An 18,727-nucleotide genomic window follows, 5' to 3' on the forward strand; every position below is an offset into this window, starting at 1 on the left:
AGGGTTTTTTTTTTCCCCCATATTTTTTTTTTTTTTTTTTTTCTTTTTTCTTTTTAACTGCAAACTAGTATGGATAATTGAAAGCTAAGGATCATCAGCACGCTAAAATAAATGAACAAATAAAATTAATGTTATTATTCATACACTGTTACAGATATTTATTAATAGCCATCATGCAGAAAATTGATCTAAATATAAAATTAACTAAATTAACTGAAATCTATTACTGATAATCTCCAAAAGAAATCTATCTTTTAGAACAACCAGGCAGAATAAAAAAAATAATTAAATGTGGCATAATCTATCAATTTTTAAATGCTTTAATATCAATTTTTTTATTAATATAAAAAATGGGCAATTAAATGGGGGCATAATCCTTGTCTTTTTCATATTTTTCTACTTAATCATTTGCTCATTTCAAATTTTAAATATTCCTCCATGAATATTAAAGCCAATAAATTTATTTTTTATATCATTAAATAACTGTTATTGCATTAATTTAAATTGCTATCTTAAAAACTGACTATTCTCCATTAGAATATTTTATGCAAACTACAGTAATGAGTTGTCTAAACAAAGCATATAAGTGTGAAATTCATATGTCCTACTTACAGCACCAAGAGTTTTGAATCCAAACTTCAGATTTTCTTGGGGGGGGGGGTTGCACTTTTTTAACTCTTCATACTGTCATATCCCTTATAACATAACAAATACTAAAAGCTTTTTTAAAATCTGATGATTGATTTCCTATTCAACAAATCTGAAAACAAAGATTTTACTGATGGCAAAAAAGCAATTAAAATGATTTAGTAAAAATGGGATTTCATTTTAAATACATATTTTAACAATGAAGTTTATAATTAAGCTTCTGAATTATTTTACAATCCAGCGCAATATTTCATGACCCTTACATACACACCTTATTGTATAAATGAGCATGTCTATGAACAGGCTAAGAAAATCAGCCATTCCCAATTTTAGCAGAAATTCAGGAAAAGGAAAAAAAAAAAAAATTCCTCCTTATTTTTTTATTTGTTTAATTCATTTAAATTTTTTTAGTAAATTAAAAAAACTAGAATTTCAGTCCTCATAAACTATCACTGGGACTGACCACTGAAGAAAATTTGGACTGTGACTATTTGGTTAATTTTCTTGTTTTAACTAACCATAGCATTATGATGGTTTATTATTTATACACATGATGAGCAAGACTATTTATTTTGTTGTTGAGCTTCATAGCAGCAGATTGTCGAAACTTCATAGGAAGTCTTAAATCTTTGATTATATTTTTTTAATGATGGCAGATTTCAATGTAATATGAATAAATACACTCCATAAATTTGATTAAATTATTTTCACACTTTAGATGACAGATTTTATATTACTTGTTACTGAATAAACACACATAACATTTACTATGTATGTTAAGAAAGCATCAGTTTTAATACCTTCATACTCACACTTTAATGGAAACTTTCTATTGAACACCATGTTGGTCCTACATTATAGCTAATATATATAGCTAAGTACATAAGAAATATACATGGACAACAAATTTTATATACATGTCCACCACAAATTTTCATTAAAAAATTACATACAAATAAAATTAACAAAAAAATGCAAAGCAAACTTACATCATAACTAATTGGATAATATTACAATAAATAAAATACTAATAAATCTCCTGAAAAATCATCAATTGTGTATAAGCATACAATGCTTAGTATTCACAACTGAAAACATATAACCATCCATTCATAACTTATTGGCTTTTCACAATAAAATAATCAATTTTCTCTTAGCATAATAATTAAAAAGAAACAGCGGACTTCTTCGGGGGAAGGTCTACAGCCTTATGTATGTTATAAATAGTGATTAACAAGTGATTACACAAGATCATTATTCATGATGACTTCATTTACAACTCTTGAACTGGGAGGGGGGAAACTTATGCTTGCACCAAACTTCAAACATGGCATGTTACTGATTTCGTTTACCTCACATATTACACCACATAAATACAGTAATTAGTGCACAACTGCAGCAACTGTATGCTGCAGTCGAAAACTCTGTATTAGAGCAAAAAATCAAAGGAAATAGAGTAACAGAAATACACCGAGAAAACTCGCCAGAAAAATAAATAAATAAAAAAAAAATAAAGAGTTCTTTACTGTATACCTACATAAATATGAACTGAAGAACGATAGCAAGAATTCAAGATAGACAAAATAAAATGTAAAGAACACTTATATGCATTTTAGTCGTACACTTTAGAAATCAACTCTGCCAAACAAATGCCACAGTACATATTGATGGAAAAAACTGCAACACTATTTTGAAAATAAAAAACTTTTTCATTGGATAAACTGTAAACCTCTCCACCCTAAAAAAAAAAAAAAAGCTTAACTTCCATGTATATTTATGATATCAGACAATTGTTTTAATATATTTCAACTTAAATAACTGATTAACAAAAAAAAAAAAAAAAAAAAACTACATAAAAACTTATATTACTAAAAAATTCAAGACATCAATGCTATAATAACAAAATATTCTTCTGAATGCTAACATTTGTGGTAAAATCGTATATATGAATAAAAATACAAACTGAAATACATGATTTGTTTAACTTCCTTTAAACTGTTGATACAGGAATTACACAAAGAATAACAATCAGCAACATAATGGTCTTGTTAAATAGAGTCCAAATATTTCTTGTGCATAAAATAAAATCATAAGAGAAAAAGTAGGAGAAAAATTTGCACTTCTATGCTAAATATATTTTATAATATCTAAGAAAATAATTTTATGCATTTTTGGAATTATTTTCAAGGTACAGATAATGAATGAATCATTTCTTAAAAAAAAAAAAAAAAAAAAAAAAACTGTTCAATTTACTATTCTGAATGATTACAAATTTTATCTTTAAAAATATGTTCACACTGTCATTAAATAATAAAATGCAACAAACTGCAATAAATGATATAACATATCCTAAAGCCTACGAATCCTGAAAGCCTAAGAACTCATTACAATGCAAATTACATTTCAGCTCACAGGCTAAGAGTGTCTGATTAAAAAAAAAAATCAATTTTAAGAGCTCATTAAATAAAGATATAAGCATATGTTGACTTAGAAATAAACAACTTTTCAACTGGATACAAAATGGTATGCCTTTTACCCTAAGCTAAGAAATCTTTGATCCTCTCATAAGGAAGGGGGATAAATAAAAAGTGAAATGTAAATTAATCCTTTCCAACTCGAGACAAAACTCTCAATCGACACTCAAGGTAATGCAATAAGGTGACCGAGAATGACCTTCAAAAGCAAAGAGTTAGAGATGGGGTTATTAAAATCAGTAAGTAATACAGGGATATTCTAGATGAGTTATTGGCTCTGAAATCATACTCAAAAAGGTTAAACGTCAAACAATATCTTCTGTTTGTAAAACAACAGAAATATTCAGTTCCTGACATTTTATATGAAAATTGTCAATGATTATTTATTTCATTTGCAAATCCCACACTTCACATATTCAAAGTTAGCCTATCTCTACAAGTCAAGTTGCATCACCCATTTAAAATACTGCCAAACTTTTTTTTAAAAAATCAATTTTTTTATCTGCTGTTTATTATTTTTACATAAAAGCAATGATTGTCAGTAGTGTATGAATTTAAGTATATATTTCCTGTCAAAAACTTCTTAAAATATTACAGAGAGATATTTAAATTTTTCTATATATTTAGGCTATTAATATATATTATTTAAATCCAAAAACTCTAATCAATCATTCAAGAATAATATAGAAATTTCCCAATTTTAAAACTCCAGATTTGTTAATTTATTTGTTTCAGCTGATCGATCATATAAAGAACATATATTCTCATTAATTTATTTTAAATATTCTGTACAGTTATGAAAGTTACACTAATCATTCAATGATTCAAAATCATATAATCTTCAATTCTTAGATTAATATTCACAACATTCTAAAACAATAAATTTTACCACAGATTTACAATCATGTTTAAAAATTTCTAATATTACTGTGTTTTTAAAATACTCCCCCCCCCCCCATTATTTCAGAATTCCCTGGTAATATTTCAGAAATACACCGTTTTTAACAGTCAAAAATATGATTTTGTGAAAAAGACAACTCATTGAATGAAACTTTTTCATTTTAAAAATATTTAACTTACAAATACAGTAATAAATAAATATATATATATTAACAGTGATAAATAAATGATGCAGAGAATTTTGTATTACTAAAATTATAGCATATACTATCTTTAACATTAAAATTAATCTGCCTTGAACAATTAAAAAAAATTTCAAAACTTTTTGGCATAGTGATATTTACAGATCTATGAATGTTTCAATACCAACTTGCAGACCTAATAACTCAGGTCTCCCAGAGATAAGCAATAAAATCCAACCACATAAAACATAGCTTAACTGAAACAAATTAATTAGCTTGAATAAAATACTGATGCAATGTAATCATATTCCAGTTCAGCCTTTTAAGGTTGTTTAAATTAACACTACTGAAACCTTTATTCAATGTTCTATACAGCATGAAGTATTAAAATTTGACTCTGAGCAAATATTTAGAATAAACACCATAAGAAAATATTTCAGTAAACTGAAAAATATACAGTTCAATTCTGAACGTTTTTTTGAGTTTTCAGGTCAAAGATAAAGGTTTACTTGACTAACTATAATATATATACTCAAAATTTGGACAGCCAAAATAGAAAGACTCAGGGCAAGAAAATTTCCATGTTTAATTTAAATGCAGGCAAACCTCAACAGACCAAAACAATTACCATTATATACCTTACAGAGGAAATTTATTTAAAACATATTCACAGTGATTTGTTATTGAACAATGGAAGTGCATTTTCATTTTTTCTCTCATCTTTGGAAGTTATGTCTGTAATATTTCTTGTGCTTTTGGAAATCCTGCCTCTGATGCTGTTTCCACTTATTATGAGAACCATAACCTTTGTAGTAATGAGATTGACCATGGTGAAATTTACCCTAAAATCAAAAAGATACAAATTTATATTATTATATAACACATCTGTAGCAATTAAGGTTTCTAAAACAGATAAACAAATTTTCATGCATGCAATTACTAATACTAGTAAAATTGCACTCATACACATCTCTTTCATAAATAAAAAAAATATGATGTGTACACCACGACTTCCTTCCACGGAATATTAAATTATACGTATTTTTTCTTGCCTTCATTTAAACTTATTGAATTAAATCTACTTCGTCGATAGTGCATAAACCAAAACAGAATAAATGCACTCTTTAAAATTCACTATATTTGTTTACTATAGTGACACTCTGATGCTATGTTCACTTAACAGCGTTACATTTCATGCATATTATAACTCAATGCATATAAATTTATATAATTTGAAGAATTACCTAATCGTTGCCCCATGTTCTATTCAAATATTATAATAAATCTAAATAAAAAATATATAAAAGAAACTAAGCAAACAAAACAAAAAAAGAAACAGTTTTTCACAGACGATTCAGTATTTCTCATTCAATTAATTCAGTTCTCACTTTCCAGCAAGGCAAAAATACATAAAAACTCAAAACATCCATATTAAAAATTACAAAGTAAATCTGAAACACTTATTTCCTAGCATAAATTCCAGAATGGATTAAGCATGATTTAATTCGCAATAATAAAAGGTGTTATCTTTGTTGTTGCGAAGCTTAGTTTCTCTAGATTGGAAACAAATCCGCTATTTTGCCAAGTTTAAAATGTAAACAAACATGTCCGCCATCGCAAAATTCATTAGGCTTAGCTGCACTTAAACAACTTTTAAATTGTTGATAACTCCACAAATATTGCATGCAGATTTACTAAGGCATCAAAACATTATCCGGAAGATAAGAACATAATTCAATCATTTTTAAAGCAAAGAATACACAATTTACAAACATATGAGAATAAAGAAACTGAGCTCACTGAGCCGAGTAACAGAGTGGATATATATATATATATATTTATATACTTTTGGTGTGGCCAATTGCAACCAAAATACGAGGTGCACATCTCATGTTATAGCAGTCATACATACAAATTTTCAACATTCTGGGGCTCTTCATTTTTTAGTTATGCGAGATACGTACGTACACGCACACGCCACGAAAAATTCTCTTTAGAATTCATTTTAAATCAGTTTTATAATTTTACTTTCTCGTCTACATACAAAGAAGTAAAAATTATGTATTCGTACTTAAGGATAATCATACACTTGGTCATTGTTATTCTATTTCCAAAAGTAGTATTACAAAAACTTATATTTAACAGATAATGTTTTAACATATTCCATGGCATATTCCTGAACACTTGACTACACGAAACATGCCAAGTGACTTGCCGTATCAACATGATTTTGAAACTGGCTCTTGTATGGAATGAAATTTACTGATTTACATTAACCTCAAGACTATCATAGTAGTGTTGTGTAGCGAATTTAATATAATTAAGTGATTCATAAAAATCAAAATTTTAATTTGTAATTATTCAAAATTTGAGCTACACAACAAGTTTGGTTAAATTCTTTTATTTGGCTTATAAATTCTAGTGTAATCTATTTCTGCTATTTGAGTTTATGCGAACTGCATCTTCAATCTTGTACACTCAGACAATGGATATAGGTGAATTTTTCATGCAATAAACTCAGTTTTTCATGTTAAAAATTAATTTGATTTCTTAGTATTTAATATCATTAGTTGCAGAAAATATAGCTCTTTAATTTGACATAACTTTCGTTTTCCTAACTTTAATTGCATTTTAGTTATGAGCTTTAATTAATAGTTTTTTTCCGTTTTCTTTGTGATTTCTCCTTTGGGGGGAAGAAGTGCCCTTTTCCGGTAAAATAGTCGCTTTTTCGAGTTTTACAGCATTCCTTCGTTGGGATGGCTTGCAGGGTTGTTGAAATTCCAAGTTTCCCCCTTCACTAGGCGTGGTTATTTGGCGACTTAGAATTTCCGTTAGGGTTTCAAAGTGGTGGCTTTGGCGAGTTTGCTAACATGAAGGAATGCTGTAGTTGCAACTGGTTTAACTGCTGGCGAGGAGTGAGTTGTGCCAAGTTGGAGTTCTGGCACTCTCCCATTTAACGGGCTGTTTTGTGGGATGAGGTCTCTTTTGACACGTTTTTGACTGTTTTCACTTGCCGTGAAGTGGAGCTAGCCGACAGCTGATTTTGTTTCTGGAACCATGTTCGAGATGAAAATTTCTGAAGGGCCATTGTTAGGCCATTGCTTCTCGAAATTTCCCTAATGATGTTGGCTCCAGTAGCCGTTTCTCGTGGCATTCGGCCAGAGAAAATTTTCGGCATCTCTATCAAGTGAATTCCGACAGCATAGATATAGCTTTAAAAATGTATGATCTACAACTTCAAAAATTTTTCCAACATCGATATTAGCTACATTTTCATCGTACTACTCATGTTTTTTGTAATAAGTAAACAAGCGCTTCCAACCATGGGTTAACCGTTGTGAAGAATCTGCATAACGCACTGCAACCAGAGAGAGTAACTTGGATCCACATTTAATGCCTTATTGATTCCTTTACTTTGCCTTATTGCTTCCTTTACCATGCAAAAGGATGGAAATTCATCTCAACCCTATTCCGAGTCTAATTCAACAAAGTTATTATGGTTTCCTGCTTTCACCGTTGCTTTGCCTACCAGTATGGACAATTCATCTTGCTTGGTGAACTGCCGTTTGCACGATAGCTTGATTCGTAATAAAGAGGAGTGCGACTTCATCAGAAAAATGACGTCCATTTGGTTCGGGATGGTTGTCCTAGCTGTCTGTCTGGATGAAAAGCTAAGTTATTTTTTGTTTGCTTAACTATTTGAGGAAATAGATTTTTTTGCAGTTAAAAGGACTGAAGTAATTGAATTTGTTGAACCTTAATTTTTTTGTAGTTGATAAATTTAACCTAACTCTATAGAAATCATTTTTCTTTTGTGTGTCGATTAAGTAAAAGCATTAGATTGAATAAAGATTTATAACCTTATTAAAATTATTGTAACTTAACTTAATAGTTAAGAGAAATAAGTTCTTCGTGAAATTATTTAATTGAATTTTTGTTTGAGTTACTTCTTGGTGAGGATTGATTTGTAATAGTGCCTGTATTAGAGCATTTTTCTCCTCTCAGGACGAATTTTTTTTTGTAGAAGTGTAATAGTGTAACTATTTAACTTCATCCGGTTAAACCATATTTTATTAATCAAAAGAAAAAAAAATAAATGATACAAATTATTATGTGCAATAACTATTGTTTGTTTGATGATATTGAGTGCAATAATATTTCTTCTGTACCGATTATTCTGTGTGAAGTGGAAGGTGTAACTTGTTAAAATTTATATTTTTTTTTCCTCCCCGGGGAGGGTACTGTTCATAAATTTATAGTTTATTTTTGGTATGTTTTACCAGATTTGCAAAGTAACAATAATAGAGATTATAAAGAATAATGTTAAGGAATAATTACTCAGTAATAGTTTGATGTGTAAAGCAATAGTACTAAATTTGTGGAATATATTTTGATTTGCCAAGTAATATATATATATATATATATATAACTGCCATAAGAGTTAAATAAATAAGTTTTTCTAGATCAATCAATGGTTAAATTGAATTTGTGTGCTCATGACTTTCACCAGTTTATTTCTCAAATTGATTTTACGGTTAATCCGGAATAAACACAACGCAATTAAAACAGGTTATTGATACTAGTATGTTATGGTAGAAATGAGTATTTTTATTATTGTGGTCAACTAGTAGGGTACCTTACTGGTAAAACTTTCAAAAACAACGCAACAGTAGAAATCAGAATGACTGTAGCTGAAATTATAGTTTGCAATTTCGAAATGCTTCTGCTATTTTCCATATTAACAGCACAATTATAAATTTTACCTTGTTCTAATTTAAAATGCATGCACATTTGTTTCTCACTTATATAAAATGTGCTGAGTGGCCTGCTTTAATATACAAACATATTCTTTAAATATACACAAAAATCAATTTGAATTAAGTTTTGAGTTTTTTGGTTTAATATATCACTCATATTTAAAAATAAATATTTTTATATAATCCAGTTTCAACTTAGGTACAAAAGAAATGCAAAAGTTAGACTTTCGCCTTTCAGTGGACAGCAACGTTAAGTTTTTTTCCATAAATGAGTTCTCAACAACATTATTTTAACTCATAAACATTATTTTAACTCATAAAAACTAATTCATGTTCTTAAAGAACACAATTTGTAAAGAGTACATGAATTTTTTTTAAAAAAACACTCTTTATTAACTACATAAAATGTTCACTTTTGAAATAATTATTATAATGCTTAATTATAATTAACCAAAAATGCTTTAATGAATTAAACAATATTCATTACAAAAAACATAACATAATACTAGTGGCTCATTTAAATTAAGTACTCACATTGAATTTCAAATGGCCATGATTTCTTTCTGCATATTTTTGAAAGGGATTGTGCTTGTAATAATGCTGATATTTATCCTTCGGTTTAAATTTTCTTACCTAAGTATACAAATTTTAAAATGTTAATACAATAGATTTCCATGATAAAATTACATGTGAAAATTAATATCATGCAGTATTACAGGAGGAATTAAAGCAACAAGAATAAGCATAACATTCATAAATTTGCAGAACTAGTTTCGAAAGTTTAAATATAGAACCTTCTTCTTCAGCTACAGAAGTGAAAATGAACTAATCCGACAAATTTATGAATATTATGCTGATTCTTGTTTCTTTAACTCCTCCAATAATTGTTATTTGGCACATTATTTTAACTCATAAAAACATGCAATATGTTTTATGAAAAATTAAACATCAAGGTTTTTAGAATTTACCATTATTTTTACAGAAATCTTTTAAATTGCACACTTTTAATGAACAGTTTAACTTAAACTGATATCTCTGCACACAGTATTAGATTGATTCATGATGAAATAAGCAGATTAGATTGATTCATGACTGAAATAAGCAGATATTTATGCATTGTTTCATGAATTGAAACAATTCATTTTTATAATTGTTAGGAGTTCTTTAACCTTTCAAGGAGCCAAGGGTTTGCCTCCAAATCCTAATGTTACCAAAACAACCAGCAGCAAGTGTTGTTTTGATTGTAATTCCAAATTGACCCTCCCATCTTGATTTCTTTTCTTGCAATACATATCTGGACATATTTCAAGATAAATAACTATAAATGCTATACACAATGTACAGTTTCTGTCATAATATTATATTCAAAACAATTATAGTATATCTGTTAAACCAACAAACATTAATTTATTTGGAAGACCTCTCTAAAAAATTCATAGCACCCAATTTTAAAATTTGGAAAACTGAGAAGTTTTTGCAATGTGTGGCTATGCGACTTAGAAAAACCACCAGATTGACAATTAGACGAAGCTGTGCTGAAAAGATCTCAGATTTTAGCTTCGCTTGGTGATACAAAAGGACAAAAAACTTTTGTTTTCAAAAATATTTACTACAGGATATTCATGCCAATGGTGTGAAGGGTGAGCAAACAGAGCATACACCATGACGGTAAGCGAAGGGTTGCTCTCCCTCACGCACTAAGATTGGCAGGGGAATGAGAAAAAAGATATGATTGAAACACCTGCTTCACTTCAATTTTTAAAATCCACCTCTTCTCTCCCACACCTCATTCAAATGCCCTCCCAGAAACAGTCCTTCCTTTGCAAAGCATAATCTGGAGTGATCCCTTTTCATTCACTATCTCTTCTTTCTTTTTTTATAGAAAGCCATGATCTAGTGGACTTCCGTACAAAGGCTGAATGGAAAGCACAGTAACACACCAAGAGAAGAGAAATTGATTCACATTCATGGATTGTAAAAGTCATTCCTCTTTTCTCATTTCACAAGCATGTACAAAAAAATGGAAAGCAAACATTTTGCTCACAAACAGTTTATATATGCCTCAATACTGGGTTCTCCAGTTTACGTTGCCGAATACTTCTGGAAAGCAAACATTTCATAAAAGAAGCCACCAGAAAAAAAACATGGTAAGTGACAAGAAGCCCATTCATCGGTATCCTTTAGATCCTGGCATACGATATATTGATATACATGTAATGGCTTCCACAAGAAAACATCCTGTCAAATACCTGTATTGGATGAGACATTCTGAGTCTTAGAGAGAGATAAGATCTCTTGATCCAGAAACTCCTTAGTACAATGAAGTTCGTCCAATGAATGGAAATGGAGCAGCTGCCATGTAGCCATGCAGAAAATGAGGCACATGTCTAGCCTTTTTCCTTCTGTGGAGGGATGCCAGCTGTCTAGCTTTCCAATACTGTTGAATGGCCATGGCAGAGTCATTCGCTTTCTGGGAAAACAAGCAAATAGGGAGAGCATGTACACCTCAGTGGTCATGTTTTGGCTTTTCCACATGAGCTCAGACAGCTTATATGCAACTTGTGGAAGACTGCTTATGTGGCAATTTGACAAGCAATTCATAACCCAGGAAGTAGGGCATTCATAGCATACACCAGTGAGATTTTTCTATTATATAAAAAAGGAAGGCACTTAAAGCATCATCAATTATGACTCACAGGAATATGATTGTAAAGCATATCAATGTAATCATGTCACCTAACAAAAAACAAACAAAACATGAGTGAAAATTCCATTCCGATCCACACCATCTGATGTAAAGATCAATTCATGCCCCTCCCAACAAATCACGGGGAAGGTAGAAAAAAATGTCAATGGCCATACACAATGATTGTATGCATGAAGATGGTGCACAAAATGGAAGTCTTGGGAAATCCTTTGAAAGCAGCTTACTATACCATTCATGGGAATATTAACCAAGATTGATTTCTCTCTCCTACTGCAGCTGACCACCTTCCCCTATTTGCAATTGTAATGCACTCTTTTTTCAAAATGGAAAAAATTTGTAACATTGATGTAAGAGAGAGTAGGCTGACTGTGTTCTTTGATCAAATGCAAAGAAAATTCTGATACTGTAAAAGAGAATAGGCTGAAGTGTGCAAGTGTCAAAATGGATGGCGATTACATAGAATCAAAGATAATCTGCGATGTCGAAAGTGCTGGGGCCTTTACGAACAGACATTTGCATCCCAATATACATTCGCACCCTCAGTGATGAAAGTCTCTCTTTCATAATCCTTTCAACCATGGACAGGCTATCAGCTTTTTTTCTCTTTTAATACAACATGTGTGATGGCAGTTTCCACTGCAGAAAAGTATCTATTCAATATTCAAGGATAAAAATTTACTATCAATTTCTTGGGAAAGTGAGCAGCAGAATGGTTCTAGCCCTGCAGGTATAAGGCAATACTAAGAGTGGAAAATCCAACAATACAAAAAGGGCCTCATATCCAAAGATATCTTTTGACACTAACCATTTATGCAGCCAGCAGATGACACAAAGGCACGACACCATACTATTTTATGATGCAATAATTTTTTTCCACTAATCACATTTTCCCATCTTCAGAGTCTTCCTCCTAAGATAACTAGACAAGGCCATGCTGCAATGAATGGTGGGCATCTCAATCACCCGAGCATGCGAGAGCAAGACATCGGCAAGAACTCCATTTTGGGACAAAAGCGCAGGGCCATCTGCATTGCTTAGTGACAGAAGTTAAAGAAGAGTGACTTCCAAGATTTTAATTTCATTTATATCACTGGAATAATGGAAATGCTCTGTAATGCTCTGTCAGCAGCCCTAGCTACCACCACTCCAACAATGAGCAAGAGGGGTACAAGAGGGAAGGGTGACGACCAAAGGCCTTAGGACAGAAAGAAAAGAGAAAAACAGCCATCACAGGAAGGAAAATTAAGGAGTTAGTATCAAAAAATATGTCAGATGCACATGGTTCCTGTTATCTTAAACACATGTTGCTTCTACCATCACAGCTTCTCGGACATTTTCGTCGCAGTAGACGTCAAACCATGGAGATGACTATTGCTTACATGGCCTAACTTTTACAAAGTTGATTTGTAAGTGGAAATATCTGCTTGTACTTGCCTGCAGGAAGGAAGAATTGTGGTGCACTGCCTTCTGGAAGAGTGTTCAAACAGGCAGGGGGAAATGATGGGGAATCTTCTTGAAGAACAGACACTTGCGTCTGATCACTTTTGAAATCAATTTGATTATTTAATTATGTCTTCCTACAATGTTTTATGTATTTCTATTATACAATAAAACAGATCAAATGAAAAGCAATCAGAAAACTTCTGTGGAAAATCACTAAAACATGAAGTTGAACAATTTAAAATTTTATTATTACATGACAATGTCACTGCTTATTATTATTTTTTTTTTTTTAAATCATTTTCTTTCCTTTAGAAACTTTGTGATCAATACTACTATCAACCATTTAAGTTCATCAATAGCGATTATAGTTTCACCAAGAATTAACACTAATCACCACAACTGCAATTCAAAATAGATGATTTAAATTTGATAGTCTATATATTTAACAAAAAAGAGAAAGGGATTTTAATATTTACTGAGACACCAGGGCATGAGATGAAAAATCAAGAAACCCTGGAGAGTTAGCAGTTCTGCAGTGATATCAAACCCTTAATTATCTCAAGTAACATAAATATTAAGAATAAAATCTTTTCTTTCAGATATTATACATAATGAACTAAAAAAAACTGGTCTAATGCTAGGTTTTACATACCTTTCCTCTATCAAACTCATCATCATAAACATCAAATAATTTCCTTTTCACACTGGCTGCCATGGCAGGATTCTTATAATGTTTTTCTCCTTTCCATGTGGGCACTAAAGAATGGAATATTTATTAAGAAAAGCCAACTATAGCAAAAGTATTTAAAGAATTAGCTTTTTTACTATATTTCTATAACTTGAACATAAATTAAATTCTGGAAATACAATGTCAATAATTTTCAATACACATTATACTTCACAAGTGTTAACAAATGAATAGGGCATTAGAAGTAAGCAAATTGATTATGTCATTTCATGTAAAGGAAGGGATTAATATTGTTAAGTCAATGGATATTAAGGGACTTTCATGAAAAAATTACGAGTAATAATTAAATAAAATTATCATCATACATAAAAATTGGGATGAGGAAAAGCAACGGGCTTTCACGATTCTATGCTGGTAATGCTGATCAAGCAACAATATATTCTGATATGTCAACTAATACAACTACTACTACAGGAGAGAGAAGGAGGGAAAGCCCTAATGTGAAATGATGAGATATCAGTGCATCGTATCGCTCGCGATAATGGCTGAATGAAATCCATTAATTACATAATTTAAAATGGAAAACTGTTCCAAAATCTTAACATCCAAAAGATTTTATATCTGTGTTCAGAGAAAAAAAATGATGAAAGGATACTCAGGTGATATATGATTATCCACAAAGTACCAAGTAAGAAAAGAAAACCCACAACATAGAAGTTATCCTTTGAAGCATCTCAGGCAAGTTTTTTCTTTTAGAGGATGAGACAAATTCCCACAAAGAAAAACGTAGTTGAGCATCCCAGCAGAACTGATATTAAGTAACATACCCTATTAATAAATCATTTAAGAGACTATTCAGAAGCTATAAAAATGAGTAGATGGGCTGACATATTTTAACACTAAAAGATAAGACTAAGAAGACTAGACTAAAGTGATTCACAGACATCTGACATATTAGAGCGAGACATAATTATTAGAAGCTCCTTCAAGCCTAGTGACTAGATATCTGAGGAAGATAACGATGATATCAGCTGACGTAACATGTTATTTAGCTACAGCTGATAGCAGCTGTAGCTAAATAAGAATTTACAAAAACATGTGCTGCAAATAATTAAGGTGTGAAGCCCAGAAGAGGATTTCTTTATTTTAACGTTACAAAACACTTATCTTCTTTTGAAGAATATGTTAAAATCACAAAAGAAATATTCTAAAAAGTTTTAATTACCTTCAGCTCCATAAAAATATGAAGAATTTTTCGTAAGTTCTGACACTACGTTTTGCTTTCGATCATCTAATATTTGAGAACTTGATGAAGCTTTCTGATAATCATTTCCCATTTTTATTTTACCTGCAAAATATTTTTAAAAGAACTTTAGAAAAACACAGCAACATGCTCAGTGTTTCCCTAAGCTCTGGGCTTCGATCTCTTAAAAACAATTTTATTAAAACTAATGGACATACATGCATCTATGTAGATATAATTCATTTAATAGGCACATTTTTATGATTTGATTTCACAGCACTCTTACTTCTCCATTCTTATTTTGCGCTTTTATGCACAAAGGAGGTTATATATCTACTTCTTACCATTTATTTGCCCCAGTTAAAGTATAATTCTAAAAAAAGTTACAAAAACCTTATTTTCATTCTTGAATGATGTCTGCTCATAGCAAATCAAATATAAATAAAATTAAATAAATAAAAGATAAAAGCAGTACTGGATACCAGTTTGTATTCTGACCCCAGAACAAAAGTAAATGTAAATAAAATAAATGTTCCATACGATTGATCGCTTTACTTAATTAATTTTATATACTCAAAAAGAATTTAATATTGCTTGTGATTTTTATACGTTACAATTCAGATTTTTTCTCCCAAAAATTTATAAAACTAAAGTATTTAAAAATAACGAATCGCACACAAACCAAAATTATCTCAGTATTACTAAAAACCTAAATTTGTAGTAGTATTAAAAAAAAAAAAAAAGTCAAGGAAATTTAACCATTCTTTTCCTCTAAATTTAATTACTATTACCAGAGTATGCAATTTATTGTCATTATATAAATCTAGCTTATAAAATGCTGCTAAATGCTTCATGTACAGACTTCTGAATTAGTGTTAAAAAGAAGCTATCAAAAATAAATCAGGTACAACTTAACAGTGCCCCTGAAAAAAAAAAAAAAAAAAAACATTACTTACAAAATATACATACATGCATATATATAAAATTTTGCAGATATATATATAAGATATAACAAAACATGATAGCTGCTTTAAAAAATAATTGGTGACCTCTAAGAAACCCTTCAAGCAAATTCCGCCACTTCATGGTACCAACGGAATGATTTATTCAGACGAAGATAAAGCTAACACCTTTGCAGATACACTAGAAGAAACATTTACTCCCAATACTACCCCCTAAGACAGTCATATCTCCAAAGTTAATGATACTGTTAATACCTTCCTAAATATCCCAGGCCCTTTGAACTTTACATTTCTTGCCACGCCTAAGCTGGTTGCCAATTATATTAGCTCCTTAAAACCCAGAAAAGCTCCTGGTGTTGATGGTATTTCTACCAAAGCATTGAAACATCTTCCTATCAATGCCATCACTTGTCTTACTAAGATAATCAACTCTATCATCAAATTCTTTTACATTCCTAATATATGGAAACATGCCATCATAGTCATCTTCCAAAAAATGCATCAAAATTCAACGTTTCCCCAGAATTACCACCCAATCAGCCTTCTCAGTCAACTTTCTAAAATAGCTGAAAAAGTTATTTTTTATCATCTTAATCAAATTATTCCACAGAAGAACAGTTTGGCTTCCATCATCTTCACAGTACTAATCACCAGCTGCTTTGTGTCATCAACTATATTACTGACGATTTCAATTGTAAGTTCCCTAGCGGAGCCATTTTCCTTGATATAGCGAAAGCTTTTGATAGGATATGGCACCGAAGACTTATATACAAGCTTATCAAGTTAAACTTCATTGTATTAGACTTATTACTTCCTACCAAGACAGAATCTTTGCAGTGAAAATTGGCAGTTCTGTTTCTTCCACGAGAAAAATTTTCGCTAGAATGCCTCAAGGATCTGTACTTTACTGTAAATCTGTACTGTAAAACAAAGCACTCAGAGAGATCGTCAATGTGCCATGGTTCATTCCAAATTCGTATATCCACCATGATCTCAAAGTATATACAATTCAAGATTATATTCAAAAACTTGCCAGAAATTTCTTCTATTCAGTTCTCACTTATCCTAACAACTGCATCGACTCTTTTAGATGTTCTCCATTTCCCAGAGGAAAGCACAAATATCCATCTGACATTCTGCATCCTTAATATTTTTTACTTATACTAGATTCTTCAGTTCACTGATTTGGACCTTCGACCAGACACTCACCTTTTTCGTCGACTGATGGCGGCCACCTGACTTTTAACTTTCATCTTTTTGTTTTACTGAAGTTCTTCACATGATACAGAGTATAAGGAGGCGATGCTTTCTGAAACTCAAATTCACTATATGTTCTTAGTAGCAGTAGTGAACTTGAACGAAGAGTTGAGTGAATCATCTACTTTTCCCCCTCGATGCAGATTAGAGGGAAAAAAAATTTCTATCTTATTTATTTTATCTCATTTTTTGAAACTTTTTTATGTCAATAATTTGGTATTTCCGTTATGACTCATTATTATTCGGTAATTATGACGTCATTATTCAGTAAGTATTTTTTCTTCGATATTTTGTATTCAATATTGCGGTTTCCAGAACCTATAAACTGAAATGTTTATATTTTGAGAATCAACACGGATTTCAGGAGTTGGCAGATTTCAGGTCGACGGATTTTCAGTATTTGACTGTATATACAATACAGAAGTGGGAAAATTAAGAGAATATTTTTTATATTTTGAGAACCTAGTGCTAAAAAGCTAGAGGGGGGAATACATGAAGAAATATGGTATATTTAAAGTTACATTCACACTTCCAAGATTTGAAAAATATAATTGAAATTTTGTCAATCAAATTACAAGAACAGAACACATACAGAACAACATTTCTCCCCCTTTTTTTGGTGCTTAGTGCAACACCAGGCAACATACACCAGTATATACCTCAGATGATTATTTCTCAGTTTGGGTATAATTCACCATATTTTTAAGTATTTAATTGCTCTTTCAAATACTTAGAATTTTGAGGTGAATTTTCCCATTCCAAACATAAAATAATTTCATATTATTAATTTAACATATCACTTCTCCCTTTTCTTGCAACACAGGGAGGTAGTAGAAATTATGAGAGTTTTGTACTTAAATACCTGCTAGATACAATATTTTGTACTTTGTGCTGAGGGATTATTACATATACTGCCCTGCACAATGAAGGTATTACCATCCATGATTTAACAAGAACCTTTTGTCTAGCATTTTTTTAAAAAATAAGAGTTCAATTCTGAGCTTTTTCATATCATGACGTTTAATGATTTTAAAAGTGGATTCATTCAAGAAATGAACACAAGTATTTTTGAATGCTTAAGTGCCTTTGTGGAATTTTCTCCTTCCTAATCCATAATTTACACAACAATTTTATGAGAGATAATGCTCTTTCAAAAATAAAAATCATACCAGCTACAAGGCACTGCTTTAAATAAATAAAAAAAAAAATCTTTTTGCATGACCTTGCTCCCAGGGAGCTTTGTAACTGCTGTACTTCTCATGATCTAATAGTTAAACAAAAATAGTCTCAATCAGACTGATGCAAAAATATGATTCTAAAGCTAGCCAAAAGTGATTTTTAACTTGAGTAATCTGTAATTAATCTACACTTTCTCAAGATGATCTAAAAATCAAACACTCATTTACTGTATAGATTTTTCCTGGTGAAGATTAGCCTACTGAGGTAACCCCCCCCCCATTCTGTTA

General features: G+C 30.8%; 1 protein-coding gene across 4 annotated transcripts in view; it reads right to left on the reverse strand.

Annotated features, from left to right (window-relative positions):
- Nucleotides 1-1,439: 1,439 nt before the first annotated feature.
- LOC118185966 (uncharacterized) overlaps nt 1,440-18,727 on the reverse strand; it is a 91,231-nt gene continuing 73,943 nt past the window's right edge. For 2 of the 4 annotated variants that reach the window (XM_035355937.2, XM_035355938.2), the window contains exons 15-18: nt 15,025-15,147; nt 13,764-13,867; nt 9,496-9,594; nt 2,867-5,046 (exon numbers count right to left, since the gene is read on the reverse strand). In XM_035355937.2, coding sequence (XP_035211828.1) covers nt 4,921-5,046; nt 9,496-9,594; nt 13,764-13,867; nt 15,025-15,147 — 452 coding nt within the window. In that variant the 3' untranslated portion in view covers nt 2,867-4,920. Of the gene's footprint in view, nt 2,387-2,866; nt 5,047-9,495; nt 9,595-13,763; nt 13,868-15,024; nt 15,148-18,727 lie in introns of those variants that run through there. The other 2 variants (XR_004757693.2, XM_035355940.2) reach the window with 2 other exon arrangements.

This window comes from Stegodyphus dumicola, chromosome 5 (genome assembly GCF_044657685.1).
Source record: "Stegodyphus dumicola isolate Sdum_Otavi_A_Nest chromosome 5, ASM4465768v1".
NCBI lineage: Eukaryota > Metazoa > Arthropoda > Arachnida > Araneae > Eresidae > Stegodyphus > Stegodyphus dumicola.